General features: G+C 40.7%; 1 protein-coding gene across 4 annotated transcripts in view; it reads left to right on the top strand.

Annotated features, from left to right (window-relative positions):
• Window positions 1-578: 578 nt before the first annotated feature.
• Window positions 579-15,704, top strand: part of OTUD3 (OTU deubiquitinase 3) — a 52,543-nt gene continuing 37,417 nt past the window's right edge. For all 4 annotated transcript variants that reach the window (XR_011967049.1, XR_011967050.1, XM_072609125.1 and 1 more), the window contains exons 1-7: window positions 579-917; window positions 6,454-6,602; window positions 8,091-8,203; window positions 9,731-9,853; window positions 11,237-11,368; window positions 11,993-12,089; window positions 12,927-13,132. Coding sequence is in view for 2 of the 4 variants with exons in the window: in XM_072609125.1 (XP_072465226.1) it covers window positions 706-917; window positions 6,454-6,602; window positions 8,091-8,203; window positions 9,731-9,853; window positions 11,237-11,368; window positions 11,993-12,089; window positions 12,927-13,132 (1,032 nt within the window). In the remaining 2 variants the exon portion in view is untranslated. The remainder of the gene's footprint in view (window positions 918-6,453; window positions 6,603-8,090; window positions 8,204-9,730; window positions 9,854-11,236; window positions 11,369-11,992; window positions 12,090-12,926; window positions 13,133-15,704) is intronic.

The raw sequence follows: 15,704 nt of genomic DNA on the forward strand, positions 1-15,704 counted from the left end.
TCCATCCATCATCCATCCATCATCCATCTGTCCATCCATCCATCCATCATCCATCCATCATCCATCATTCATCCATCCATCCATCCATCATCCATCATCCATCCGTCCATCCATCCACCCATTATCCATCATCCATCCATCCGTCCATCCACCATCCACCATCCATCCATCCATCCATCATCCATCATCTATTCGTCCATCCATCCATCCATCCATCATCCATCATCCATCCGTCCATCCATCCATCCATCATCCATCATCCATCATCTATCCGTCCATCCATCCATCCATCATCCATCATCCATCCGTCCATCCATCCATCCATCCCTCTCATCTACGGGGAGGGGTTGGAACAGACAGCCTTGAAGAGTCCTCCCAGCTATAAAACTGTCCCCAGGCCCCGGGCCTGCTTCGGAGCACCACCTTCCTCGCTAGGGGGCGGCATGAACACTCTCGCACCTGCGGGGTCGCTCTAGCTCGCTCCGGCTCCCTGTCCCCTCTCTCGGGGGCCTGTGCGCTGGACCACGTGACAGGGACTCCGGGAGGCCGCTGCCAGGCAGAGGCTCGAGGGACGCGGCGCAGGCGCAGAAGCTGCTCCGCCGTTGCCCCGGCGCCGCTGCCGCTGCCGCCGCCTCCTGCCTGGCCTCGTCAGCTGCGCTCGGGGCGTCGTCTCCCCCTCCCGGCGCCTGGGCCGGGGGCCGGGTCATGTCCCGAAAGCAGGCGGTGAAGAGCCGGCCGGGCAGCGGCCGGAAGGCCGAGGCGGAGCGGAAGCGGGACGAGCGCGCGGCTCGGAGAGCCCTGGCCAAGGAGCGGCGGAACCGGACGGAGCCCGGCGCCGGCGGCGAGGAGGAGTTCGTCAGCTTCGCCAACCAGCTGCAGGCCCTGGGGCTCAAGCTGCGCGAGGTGCCGGGCGACGGGTGAGGAGGCGGGGCGGGATGGGTGGGGGTGGGGGCGGTGCGCCGGGCCCGACGCGGGAGGGGAGGCGGGGACGGGGGAGCGGGGGGAGGGGGCGGGGGAGCGGGGGGGGAGGGGGCGGGGGAGCGGGGGGAGGGGGCGGGGGAGCGGGGGGAGGGGGCGGGGGAGCCAGGGGGAGGGGGCGGGGGAGCCAGGGGGAGGGGGCGGGGAGCCAGGGGGAGGGGGCGGGGGAGCAGCGGGGAGGGGGCGGGGGAGCGGGGGGAGGGGGCGGGGGAGCGGCGGGGAGGGGGCGGGGGAGCGGCGGGAGGGGGCGGGGGAGCAGCGGGGAGGCGCATCCCTGGAGGACCCGGTGCGAGCGGGACACCTGAACAGGTGAAGGCGTGAGGAGGCCGCAGTGGGGCTGCAAGCATCCCTTAAGCACCTTCAGCTTAACCTTGCCCAGCCTCAGTTTCCTCATCTGTTAACTGGGGATTGTGTGTGTTCACGCTCCTATGTGTCTGGGTGGGGGGGGCGCTGTCAAACGAGATGAGCGCTTGGGTGACCTTAAAGCGCTATGTACATGATTATTTATGTGTAATCGCTGTGTACATGATTACATTATTATGATAGTAGCAGGAGATGCCCACCGACCTAACGGAACCAAACAGACTCTGCCCTCCAGCAGCTCCCTGTCCGTCTGTCTGGGGAGCGTTGATTAAACCCTTCACTGTAAGTTAAGTAAGTCAGGCGTTGTGCTCAGCGCTAGGAGGGCAAAGACAGACAAATCAACCACGACTATGAAAAACAGCCTCCCCTGGAGCCCAGGATACACGCAAACAGCTCTGTGTGTGTGGAATATCTATCTGTCTGTCTGTCTGTCTGTCTGTCTGTCTATCTATCTATCTATCTATCTATCTATCTATCTATACATATATATATATATATATATATATATATATATATATATATCTAAAGGTAAATAGTATCCAGTTCAGGAACAGTAAGAAGATCAGCTTAGACAATGGAGTTTGAAAAGAGGAATGATATATAATAAAGCTCGAAAGGTTAAATTAGAGCCAGGGTGCCCAGGGTTTTAAATGCTGCATAGGGGTTTATATATTTGATTCTAGACTCTGGTAGTAGGGAACCATTGGAGTTTATTGAATGATAGGGTCCAGAAAAGCTTGGCTAGCTGACCAAGTGTACCAGTGTACTGGCCTTGGGGATTTGGAGATAGGATGGGTGTGTGTGTGTGTGTGTGTGTGTGTGTGTGTGTGTGGTCTTCTTTCTTTCTGAATGCCCCAGGGATTAGGGGTAAATAAAGAGTAAGCTCCTTGAGGGCAGGGACTGGTTGTTTTTATGTTCACTATACCTAACCTGGGCTTTGTGGTTTTTGTCTGACATTTGTCATTTCATTGGTGTTGGAAAATCCCTTTCCTAATCTATATTCATACTTGTTTTGCACTTTAGCACCATAGATTTAGAGCTTGAAGGGACCTTAGGGTCAACTAAATTAACCCCTTCATTTTACAGATGAGAAAACTGAGACCCAGAGAGATTAAGTAGTTTGTAAAAGATTATACAGGTAGTAAATGTCAGAGGTGGATTCAGGTACAGTTCCACTGACTCAAAATTGAGTACTTTGCCCTATGATGGACTTTCCTTTTAAGCTTAGAATTGCCTGGGACACTGAAACATTGAGGTGATTTGCCCAGTCACACCAATATATACCACAGCTGCGGATTTGAACCCAGGTCTTCCTAACTCCAAGGCCTGTTCTCTGAACCTTTGCTTATTAAATTGGATTGGCTGGGTGTGGTGAGCCCCAGGAAACATAGACAAAATGAGTGAGGGTGGACTAGGGAGTTGAATTAGGAAGGATGGAGCAGTGGTAAGAATGAGGGCAGATGGAAGAAAGGACTCTGGATGATGGGATGGAAGGAGAGGGTAACCAGACGTAACACCCCTGGGGGAAAAGCTGAGACCTAGAGAAGTGAGATTTCTGCAAATACACTCATGGTTATTATGTATCAGAGCCAGGAACTAAGCTTGGTTAGGTCTGTCTTTTGCCTTCTTGTCCAGGGCTTGATCTAGTCTGTTAGGCAGAGAGAGGATAGGGGAAGAATATGTGGAGAGTGGTTAAAGAATTGAGAGCAGGGAACCTAGGGGATTGGGTGCAGTGGGAGAGAAAGTGGAAGAAGAAGAAATGTAGGCACAAGGGGTCATATGATGGGAGGGAAGATGGTTACAGGGTGGGGGGGACAGAAAGCAGGGCAAGCCTCTGAAAGGCAGGGAGAGACACAGAGGATGGGTTTGAAAACATTATATGTCCCTTGAGAAGGAAAAATGGAGTAGGAGCAGGAAAGGTCTTAGTAGAGCCTTTCTCCTTTACTCTCCAGTGCTGAGGTTATGGAAGTGCAAAAAGGATAGGATGGAAGAGAAGAAAATTCAATGGAAATAGGGTTCATACACCTTGTCTCAAAGGTGATGAAAGGGGCTTGTGGTTCATACTGCCACCTTGCATCCAAGGCTTTCAGTAATGTAACCCTAAATTACCTTTCCAGCTGGCTAGACTGGGCTGTTCTCCAAGAAAGACCTATTTTCTTCCTTCCTTGTCTTTGTTCATATTTCATTCTCTCATCCTTCATTGTCTCTTGATATCTACTTTATCCTCTAAGCCTTGGCTTAAACATCATCTCTTCAATGAGGTCTTTTCCTGATTTGCTCTTCCAACCTTCTAGTCCTTATTAAATCCCTATTTGTAAGACACTGTGCAATATTCTGGGGATACAAAGACAGAGACAAAAGCAAAACACCCCCTGCCTTCAAGAAACATTCAAGAAACTTAGATTCTATTGAATTATAGGGCTTGTGGTCATCCTGTGGGCTCTTCCATGGTTCCCTTAGAGTCAGTGGTAGGTTCCATCACCATATGAGTAGAGGTAGTCTCTTGGGGAAGTAACAGGTGTTGGCATAAATTGTTTTGTTGTTATCATGTGGCCATGATTTAATAGCTTATTGATTTCTACTTTTGAGCACCCTCTGGCTATCACCTGAGGAAAAAAAATTTCAGAATATAGCAAAACCAGCTGCTGCTTTGAATATTTTTAGACTTTGATGTGATTAATAAAATTGTGCAACATGAGGTAACATCTCCATGAAAGCTATGACTTCTAATGGGCATAGATAGTGATGAGATAGTAAGGGGGAGCAGCCAGAGCTATATCCCAGACTGAGTCTGACAATTGTGTTTTGTGTGTTACCATCCCTTGGAGACTTTGAGCCATTGCTGAATGGACATAACAGTTAGCATTAAAACTTATTTAGAAATACATACTTATAATATTTAGAATCAATATTTAGAAGATTTAATTTATTTTGAAAGTATTAAAGTCATAGGAAAGAATTTACCTGCGCAGTTTCCCTTACTATTTCAACTACTTATTTTGTCGTCTTCTAGTTTTTACTCTGCTAGTAGTTTGCGATTTTATGATGCTTCGGCATGGGTTAGCTAGTGTTTTTACAAAAAATATGTATATTTTAAAAAATGAAAATATGCCTTCTCTTCCTCCTACCTTCTTTGCCTTCCTTCTTCCCCTCTCCCCTCCACCCCATGAAGAGAGGAAGGAAAACAAAAACCATTTGTAAAAATGTGTGGTGAAGCAAAACAAATTCCCGTATTGGCCATGTCCAAAAATGAGATAGCTCAGTCTTCACTCATGAAGCCATCCCCTCTCTCTCAGGTGACTGGTATTATATTTAATCAGTCCTCTGGAATCATGGCTTGTTGTTGGGGTCATCATGTTTCGTGGTTGTTTGTCTTTACAGTGATGTTGTAGCAAAGTAAGCAGTTTGGAGTAAGACTGTGCCACTGTTAGTCTTAGAATGGCATAACTCCACTCACTGCCAGTAACCTCTGGTTCTGAGATTGTGTTCTGTCTTGTTTAAATCTCAATAGTATTAGGCCTTTTTGTCAGTGATAACACTGGAAAATATATTATTTTTTCAAGATCTGAAAGTTCAGATGGAGTATTCTAGACTTGGAAACTGTGGTGACCAGGTAAGTGGTTTTCCTTTGACAAGAATAAGTGTTGTTGATCCCTGGATGATTGTGAGGAGTCAGGGGAAAAAAGAAGTTCCATTTCACATAGTGTTGTTTGTTCAGTGAATGTTCCATTTGCATAGGCTTCTCCACTGTCACCTTAGGATATTCAGACTGGATGCAAGAGCTTTTTTTCTCTCAAACTGCTTCACTGGACAGACTCTTTTAGAGTCTAAAGAACACTTATCTTTTGGACACTTTATCTAAAATGAGTAATGAGATAGCTATGTTACAGAACCTCTAGTGAAACTTTTTCAGAAAGAGGGCACTGGATATGGATTGCCCTGTAGACTATCTGTTTCTAAGGTGATATGGGGAAATCCTAGATCTTGGGTCTGGAAGGGACTTCAAGAAGTCATCTGGTCTAGGCCCCTCCCTCTGCCTTTGTAGGGTAAAGTATTATCCTTATTTTACAGATAAGGCAACTGAGGCACTGAGGGATTAAGTGGTTTTTCCAGGATTGTATAGCTAGTAAGTGGAGACAAGAACAGAGGTTTTGTGCTTCTAGTTCAGAGTTTTTCCTACTACGCCACATTGTTTCTTAAGTAGATACTGTTCTTTTAAAGACTGAGGAACAGTCTTTAAGACTGAACAACAATTACAATGGCCAACCTGCAATGTGAAAGTATACTTGATGAAACATGCTCTCTGTTTAAGAGTGCAGATTTGAGACATATTTTCTTCTTTTTTTAAAAGTATGGCTAGTGTGAAAATTTGTTTTGCTTGACTATACATATTTGTATGGTTTTTGTTTTTCTTGTCTTCTCAATGGATAGGGAAGGGGGAGAGATTATTACTATTATAGTGGAAAGATCACTGGCTTTGGAGCCGCTAGATCAAATTCTTCTTTCCCTTTTGGTAACTGTGTTTCTGCAGGAAACATGTTTCCTTCTATGAGCACTACTTCCTCCATAAAATAAGTGCAAAGAATAATATTGGTACTTTGTACCTAAAAGGGTTGTAAACCTTAGAGCATTGGTAAGTGTGAGGGAATCTATGAAGGCAATGTGGGCACTTTTTCTCGTATATATTTACCCTGGGTGGGTCTAGACCTGAGTCTTTCCATAAATCCACTTGTGAGGATTTATGATAGTGTGGTGCAATGTGAAGAGCAGTGGGTTTGTAGTAAAAAAAAAAAAAATAAGATAATGCTCTGAAATTGAGGTTATGATACTTTTTACCTGGGTGACCTTGGACAGATTATTGAACTTCCTTGAGCTCAGTTTCCTCATATGTAAAATGGAAGTGAAAATGCTTGTGTTGTCTACTTCATTCATAGGGCATCTGTGAGGAAAGCAGTTTGTAAACCTTTAAGCACCATGTAAATGAGTAGTTATTGTCTAATGTTTCTTTGGAGGCTTTCTTCAGATTCATTTGATAAGAATCAATTCGTTAGTTATCTTTTTCTTCCTTTATTAAAATGAAAATGTTGTTAACCAAAACTTCTTTCTTTGCAGCAATTGTCTATTCCGAGCTCTTGGTGATCAGTTAGAGGGACATTCACGAAATCATCTCAAACACAGACAGGAGACTGTTGACTATATGATAAGACAGCGGGATGACTTTGAACCTTTTGTGGAGGATGATATTCCCTTTGAGAAACATGGTAGGTTGGTGGGATATTGTATCCTCTTGGAGAAATGCATTAAGTAATTACACTTATTAGCAGCCTCCACTGTATTGTCATAAAGTGATTCTTTAAAAGCAGTTTTTTAAAATGAATGTCAGTTAAGAAATATAAAGGTAATCCTGAGATGGGCCCATCATTGTGATTTATAACTTTTATTTCTTATAATCTAAAATCAGAAGGAAAAATGCAGGTGTTATGGCTTTGTTTTCACTTAAAACCTGTTTCGACTGGAAAGTAATCCTTTAAATGAATAGTTAGTATTGTTCGGTGAACTGCAATAGTCCCTCATAAGATCTGTTTAGAGTTGTAAGGGATCTTAGAGATCGTTTATCCTTACATCCTCCTTTTACAGAGCCTACTCTGTAACTGAACCTCAGAGGTGGTGACTTACCCAAGGTTACACTGTAAACCTATAACAGTGCTAGGGTTCAACTCAGTTCCTTTACAACTTAATACTCTTTTGGTTGAGCTCCCTTTCTTCTGAGGAGATTGCTATAGTTTTGTTGGAATGTTTTTGTTTTTTTACATGCTAGACTTAGGCAAAATTCTCAGGTCATTTTTTACACAGATCAATTAAGTAATGTTTAGCCAAATTACATGCATTTTACAAAATGAATTTGTAGCTTTGCAAACATGAATTGAATTCTGAATGTTTTTAGTAAGAGAAAATTGTTGGATTTGGTATTGTGGCCCTAAGTAGAATAGAAGTTTTCAATTACTTAACTTCCTGAAAAGCTTATATGTAGATTAGGAAATGCTTTTTAGAAGAAAATGATACTGAACATGCCTAGTAGTCCTTTGGAGGCCTATAGGAATGCGAATGAAATGACTGAGAGAGGGACTTTGTTATAACAGAGATGAAAGAATTCTGAATCTATATATGTTCCATCTGCGTCGGATTAAAAGTCTAGAAGCCAGTCCTTATATATGTTGTAGAAAATTATAAGATATTTATTAGAAATGTTACTCTTTTTTCCCCAAGAGTGGAACACTCCTGAATATTGGGAAAAATAATCCTTTCTTTGAATATTAATGTAAAAATTGTTCCTTTATATTATGATTTTAAAACTTTGCAATGAGTTTAGAAGGAAGTAAAATGAGTTAGCATTTTAAAAATTCCACTTTTCTATGGAATAACCACATAGGTCAGTGACTTTAAGACTCCAATCTCTGGCTTGCTCCCTAATAAGGAAATTCTAACTCTTGAATCTGGGTTCCCTAGTTCTTTTTTAAAGGTCACAACCTTTTTATGACCACATTGAATCTTCATCCTTTCTGTAAGAATTTCAGGCAAGGCATCCAAGGTTGGTGTAGGTATTTCTTGCCAGAAATGTATTATATCCATTTATGATGAACCTTATATACTCCTACTTGTCTTTGTGTGTAGCAGAATAATTGCTGAAATTTGTTTGCATTTTGAGCATTCTCTCCTGAAGCCTTTATTTTTCTCCCATTTTCATTTAGTTGCCAGTTTGGCAAAACCTGGTACTTTTGCTGGAAATGATGCAATTGTAGCCTTTGCAAGAAATCATCAAATGAATGTTGTTATTCATCAGCTTAATGCCCCTTTGTGGCAGGTAAGTCACCTAGTAGGGAATTCACAGCAAAGTCATTTATAAATAAATTAACTCTGGGACTTCTTTAAGTGGAAGGTAGGGACTGGATCTGTGATTCCGTTTGTGTAGGGAACTCTTAGATGAGAAAATTCCCTCATCCTGTGTAGTAGTAGGTCAGTGGTTTCCTTGTAGCCTTTTTTCTCACACTTGTCTTAAGTAATGAATGGTCAAATGACTTGTTCTAGAGTCTTAAGTAATGTGGCCAGAAATGTAATTAGTGGCTTATGATGGAAAAACTTGCAGTAATTAATGTGAGCGCCTTTGAGAGGTAATGTAGTTATGTACAGGAGTGGGATTATAGTATCATAGAATTACACATTGATACACTGAAGTTTATAGGAAGTCAATCAACCAGCAGACATTTATTAAATGCCTGCTTTGCGTCAAGCATTCTTTGAGACCTGTCAAGCCCAGGAATGGTTGGATAACATAATTAGCTCTTTGGGAGCAGAGAGAGCCATACCACATATGTTACAGGAGTATTTTAAAAATGCCATTGGAGAATTTTTTTAGAAAAGAGGATTTTAAGGTGAAACATTCCTTTATTACAATTCTGTAATTGTAACAAGTTGCATTTGTAATTGTTACAATTGTAACAACAAGAAACATTTACATAGGGCTTACTGTGTGCCAGACACTGGTAAACACTTTATAATTATTCTCCCATTCAGTCCTCACAACCACCCTGAGAGATGGGTGCTGCTATTATCCCCATTTTATGGGAACCTGAAGCAAACCCAAACTTGCCCACGGTCACACATCTGGCAAGTGCCTGAGGAGCCTCTTGGCCCGGTGTTCTTTTGATTGCGCCGCCTTGCTGTACCATGTACACTGTAACAGTGTATAAAATTCCAGTTGTGTTTCATTTTTTATTGTGAGTAGGAAAAAGGGAAGGCTAGCTATCTGTATGCTAAAAAAGAGAACATTTTTATAAACATGAATACCATTGATAAGAATAGTATCTCACATTTGTATCAGACAGTCCAGTCTCTCCTGTCCCTTGGCTCCTCTAGGATTTGCAGAACCATTCTCCTTATAGTCCTGTTGGAGGTGGGTGGTGCCAGTAGTAGCTTCATTTTAAAGGTTTGGGAGCTGAGGCTCTTCAGATTGGGGCTTGACCAGGATCACACAGCTCAGAAGCTTCAGTTCAGCAGGCATTGATTAAGTGCTTCCTGTGTAATGCAGTGTTAGAGACTGGGGATTTGGAGACATTTTGTTTTCTGGGACTTTTCCTTCTTTCATTGATTGCCTTGGAATATATGCCTAGCAGTGGGATCTCTGGTTTAGAGGGTGTGGATGGCATAATTAGTAATGAAAGCTGGCCTGGTTTCTGCTTCTAAAAGCCCTAAGTAATGTGGCCTGCCCAAGGTAATTCCTACAGGCGTATTGGGCCTTCTTCTCTCATAGAAAAGCAGTGTCTCTGGAAGGGTTTGGAGCAGAGTTTCAGTGTTTGTTGCTGGCACACATCTCTTTCTGCTTTGCTTTCAGATTCGTGGTACGGACAAAGCCAATGTCAGGGAGCTGCACATTGCATATCGATATGGCGAGCACTATGACAGCGTTCGGAGAATTAATGATAATTCAGAAGCGCCTGCCCATCTTCAGACAGATGTGAGCATAGTCTTCCTCCCCAATTCCTTAGCCTTGTAATGTAGCCCTTGAGAGAAAGCAGAGGGTACTCTTGGAGTTCAGTAGCTAATATGGATGTTTTCGTGGAGAGCTAGCTTTCCGGAACTGCAGGATTGGTTTGTTTCTCATTCATCTCAGGTAATGTTTTCTCAGCAGAGTCCTTTCTGCTTCTCATAGAAGCAGTTGTAACTTAAGCTAGTCTCTTTTCACTGAAATTTTCATTCTGCCACTTTTTATTTTGCTTTCACCTTTGGTTTTTATATGAAGCAGCATTTTCTTTGCCTTATTCCCAATATAGATTAGAAGCAGAGATGATGACTCAGTGCTTCCTTTTCTTTGTTACAAACTAAGTATGATGCCACTTATAGGGAATTAGGTACATAAAGGGTCTTAGAGACCTAGGGGTGGATTGTTCTTCGTGATTATAGAAACTGAACTCGGTGTTAACTGAGCATGGTAGGGACATCATTATAGAATTAGGTATGTGGGATTAGATAAATTGTGGTCAGATAGGATTGATCAATGGGAATGTAAACAATGTTAGGTCATGACTTATTCATTTTTAGTCAAAACCCAGGAAACCAGATGAAAGATATGTGCTGGTGGTTTTATCCCATCGTCGGTGTCTTCAAACAATAGGCGAGTCCTCTCTTATTGCAATAATTCAGCTGGGGCGAAGGCAGTGGGGAGGTTGAGTTGTTTTATTCTTGCCTCTGGCACTTCACTGGGAGATGTTTGCCTCTAAAGTTACTATTACTATCTATATTATGGTTTCTAGGACCATAAAGAATAGCTATGGATGTTGTCTGTTTGGTGTAGACTGGGCTGACTTCCATTTCTAAGACAATTCAGTAACTATTCTAGGGGGCAACTGGGTAGGTAGACCAGTGGACCCTAGAGACAGGAGGATCTGAGTTCAATCTAGCCTCACACTCTTATTAGCTGTGTGACACTGGGCAAGTCATTTCATTCCCATTGCCACCCACCCCCTTCAGTTGTCTTGGATGTCTTTTTATGTTGAGGCCTTCTCTCTGTATGTCACAGTTGCTTCCGGAAGAAAACACCTCCTCCCTCATTGTAAGCAAGAAAAACAGTTAAGCAGAAACATTTAATGTGGTGACTGCCCTTAGATATCTTTTGTGTGTGTGTGGGGTGGTTGTCTCAGTCTCCTTTCCTGAGTAAAATGTTGACCCACTTATTGATATTATATTTAAACAGTCTTGAAATATCTTAGCATGTTTTTCATCATTTTTCTTTCATGCATTTTATTTTCTTTGAGATCAGAATATCTGCCTCTAATGAAGACAATAAAGACAGGAAGTCCAGTCCATGATTCTTGCTTCAAAATTCAATTTTTTTTTTTAGTTTCAGATGCTTAATAAAGATGAGTCAAATAAGAGAGAGAAGATTAAGCCAAAGGAGGATGACTTTGAAGATGACTTGAAAGATGAAGTAGAAGATGCTGTACAGAAAGTTTGTAATGCAACTGGATGTTCAGTTAGTATCTACATAGTAGAGAAATATTTTGTAAGGAATATTAGTTGGAGGACATAGCTCTTGCTGACTGTAGTGTGCAATGTTAGGACTACTGAGAAGACCTACCACTCTCTGTGACAGAAGTATACTTGCTGTGCCAAAATAGTTTCATGAGAATTCTGAGTCCTGCTGGATGATACTGCACTTACTTACGGGCTTACATGGCTAATTATATATGATGGGATTTTTTTTCAGCTTTAATGAACACTAATTATTTCCCTTTCATTTTGTAGGTTTGCCTGATGTTCTCATTGTTAACATAGCATATGTTGGTTTTTTTAATTAGTGCTGGGTGTTAATTAAAAAAAAGTCTGTTAAAAAAAGGGAACTTTTTACATTAAAAGAAGGGAACTGAACTAGTATTAGCTCTACTCCAGAGTTATTTGACTTTATTGATCACTCTGTGTGCATATTCTAAGGTAAAGCTCTTTTCTTTATTGTTGAAATGAAGGAATTCCCTATAATGAGTAAAGTATATAGAAATCTTTAACTAGAGCCATTGCTATATTTTATTAAGTTGCTGCAATGAAACTGGATAGGCACATATAAATAGGATATTGATGTATCTTTCTGATTTTTGGATAGGATGTTAATTTAATAGTCCAGAACTTGGAAGCTGAGAATTACAACATTGAATCTGCAATACTTGCGATGGTACAGATGAACCAGGGGAAAAGAAATCGTAAGTAGATAACATACTCTTTATAAACCTGCAAAATGAATGAAGAGTAAGGTCTAAATTCCTCTGTTCTCAAATCATACACAGCATAGTTTTGTTAGCATTAGCTCCTCTAAGTAGAGTTCTTTTGCTTTGTAGTTGTGAGAACCATTCCAGTTAAAATAGAATGGAAGGACAGAGTACCTTATTATATCATTTGGAATCCTTAGCTAGAATCTGCCATGTAATCCAAAGCACCAACATTTATCAAATGACAGCTTTTAAAATCTCTATCATCTTGAACTGCAGATCTTTACTGAGATGCTGCTGTGATGAAAGGCTTACTATTACCTCATCAGTTATCTTCAGCCATGTAGTTTTCCAGGTCAGATTTTTACTTAGTTTTATATACTCCATATATATTATTATATCTACCCCAAGGGGTACAGTTATTGTATGTTAGATTTTGTGACTGGCAATATTCTTTCTTTAGGGAGTTAAATGAAAATGAGAACGTGTTCTCAAAATTTACATTGAAAACTGAAGCACCTTACTTAATTTGTATGAAGGATGATCATGGAAAGAGCATCAGGTTTTTTGTGTGTGTGTGTGTGTGTGTGTGTGTGTGTGTGTGTGTGTGTGTGTGTGTATGTATGTTTGTGTCCACTTATCTAAAATCTTTCAGCCTGTTTGGGTTCTTTATTTCCTGATACGATCAATTGATATTTGTGGCTTGCTGGCAGACTACCTCAAGAAAGCTGGCTTCCTAAGTGATAATGTGCTAGGGACTCAATTAACCCTGGAGTCATTTAATGTGCCAGCTTTATTCTTTGAACATCTTGGATTCTCAATTTATTTCAGCACAATACCTTTCTTTGGATGAGGCAGAGGAGAAATTGGAGATCTACGGCAGAGCTCAGAAACAGCGTGGCTCCATATGGGAGGAGGGCGGCAGTGGAAACAGAATCTTTGGAAGTCAAGGCTTAAGTGAAAGTGGAAATGAAAACAATAAAACACAAACCAATCCTGTTGGAGAAAACAAAACAAGTAAAAGCCAGCCCCTCAAGGTATATATGAGGGGAGTGGAAAGGGTGATGGTAGGATCCTGTTTATTAAAGTTATTTGGAATTGAAAACTCAGAGTTGAAAGGAACCCCAAAGGAACTCCATCTACCAGATTAACAACTTTTTACTCAACAAGTACCTTCTCCTGCAGTAAAGGTGTCAGACTCAGGGGCTACAGTAGATTAAAATGTATTTGGGAAATGTTTAAACAGCATAAAAATACATTACAGCATAGATAATGTTGATTTGTAGTTTTCTGAGTCAGTATGTGACCACAGGGATCCTACTCTATTTGAGTTTGACACCATTGCTCTATAGCATTCCTGATAGTTGCTCATTAGTGTCCACTAGAATATTTCTAATCGAGGAGAATGCACAAAGACAGTCCATTCCTGATCATTAGGAAATTTCTCCTTATGCTAATCCAAAATCTTATCTTCCTGTAACTTCCATCCTAAATATGAAATTTGATACAATTACTGGGATTCATTTTAAATACTCACATTTCCTTCAAAAAAAAAGATCTTGTGATCCAAAGTAGCACAAGATAAAGTCATTTTCCTTGTCATTTAGATTAGTGGAAAGGAACTTGTCACTATTATAGTGTGTTGTATTTTGAGTGGTGAATGAGTGAATGAATGCTTACTGTTTTCAATTTACTGGGTTTTGCAATAGGCTAAACTGTTTGGCCTTGACTCTGATTAGGTACTTCTTTGGGAGTGTGTGTGTGTGTGTGTGTGTGTGTGTGTGTGTGTGTGTGTGTGTGTGTGTGTGTGTACTAGGCATGCCATTTGTGTTCACTAAGAATACAAATGAAACTTATTTAGCACTAAATTCTAAATAATACTATAAAGTCTGTACTATTTTTGATTAAAAATATTGGTAATAATAGAATGGTAATTTTATGTGTTTTTCTAATTTCTTTTGTGTGCTTAAAAAGTTGTGGTCTTTTAAAATATAACCATCAATTATGTTCTTTTAATCCTGCTAACTTTGTTCTGTATATTTTATTTGTTCATATTTATTTTAACATTTGTTAATTTTTGTGGCACAATAATATTTTTACATTGATATACCATAAATTCAGCATTTCTCTGGTTGCTGGATATGTGAGTTTCTAGTGTTTTGCTGTTACAAAAAAGCGGCTGTGAATACTTTTGTACAAAAAATACTTATTTTTTTGGAAACTTTTTTTCCTCTTTTAATAACATCCTTAGGCTAAAATCCCAACAATGTGATTGCTAGGTCAAGAGATGTAGTCAGTTTGGTAACTTATACTAACTATGCTAACATCATTGACACCGACAGGTTAAGTTTTCGTCTTAATATAGTTGCTTCTTAGAGCTATACATCTAGAATTTGAAACCTTTTGCTCTTTCAGTCTCCCCTCCTTCATTACCAAATAAATGCCTGTTGGACATTTTGAATAGGATGTCTTGTAAGCATCTCAAATTCAGCATGTTAAAAACAGAACTTATTTTTCCTCTGTAAATCCACATCTCTTCTGAATTTTTCTATTCCATAAAGGACCCCCTGCTTCTAGCTACACAGGTTTGTAATCTTGGCCTTCTTCTCCCTTTCCCCACATAGCCAGTCAGTTGCTAAGTCTTGTCAATTCTGCTTCTACAATCTCTGTTCCCTTTTCTCCATTCACAAAACCACTACCGTAGTCCATTCCCTCATCCTTTCTTCCTTGCACTATTGCAGTTCCTCTGCCTCAAGTCTCTCTTCTCTGTAGTCCATCTTTCACACAGCTGCCAAATCAATGGTAATAAAGCACAGGTCTGGCCATGCCATTCTCCTTCCCAGTTTACTCCAGTGGCATCCTTTTAGGATCAAATACAAACTCCTTTAACCCTTAACAACCTAGCTCCAAACTTCATTTCTAGCCTTTTTCATCATCCCCTCCCTCATGTACTCTTATGTTCTAGCCTTCTTTCTATACCTCACATTCCTTCAACTCCACTTCTCACCCCTTTATTTCCAACCCTCCAATTCCTTGTTTTCCTTCATAGCTTAACTCAGGTGTTACTTTCTTTATAGGTCTTGCTGGTACCACCTTCCTCCCCTCCTTGGTTGTTAGTGGATGGTATTTAGTTTTACATATCTATTTCCTATTAGACTTATTCTCCTCTGATAGAAGATATGCTTCTTGAGGGCCTGGATGGTTTCATTTTTGTTTTTGTATTTTTCTTGCCTACTAGAGTAACTGGGACAAAGGAGGAACTTAATGCTCAACAGATCGTTCTCCAAAAAGCTTGCACCGTTTCACAGTTCATCAACATTTTAACAGGATAACCATTTTCACAATAGTATCACCAACATTGAATTTTATCATTTTTAGCAGTTTAAAAAAATTGGGTGCTGAGATTCCCTTAAAATTATTTTAATTTACATTTTTCAGGTTATTAGATAATTTGGGAAGTAACAGAACTGTCTTTGAATATTGGCTTGTGAAAAGTAGAGAATGGAGAATGAAACTTAGTTATTTTGTTTTCTTATGTCTCATCTGGGAGGTAGACTTAAAATGGGTAATCAGAGGTTATTTCTTTTACTGTTGAAAGATTTCTGAATT

This window comes from Notamacropus eugenii, chromosome 5, assembly GCF_028372415.1.
Source record: "Notamacropus eugenii isolate mMacEug1 chromosome 5, mMacEug1.pri_v2, whole genome shotgun sequence".
In the NCBI taxonomy this organism is placed as follows: Eukaryota; Metazoa; Chordata; class Mammalia; order Diprotodontia; family Macropodidae; genus Notamacropus; species Notamacropus eugenii.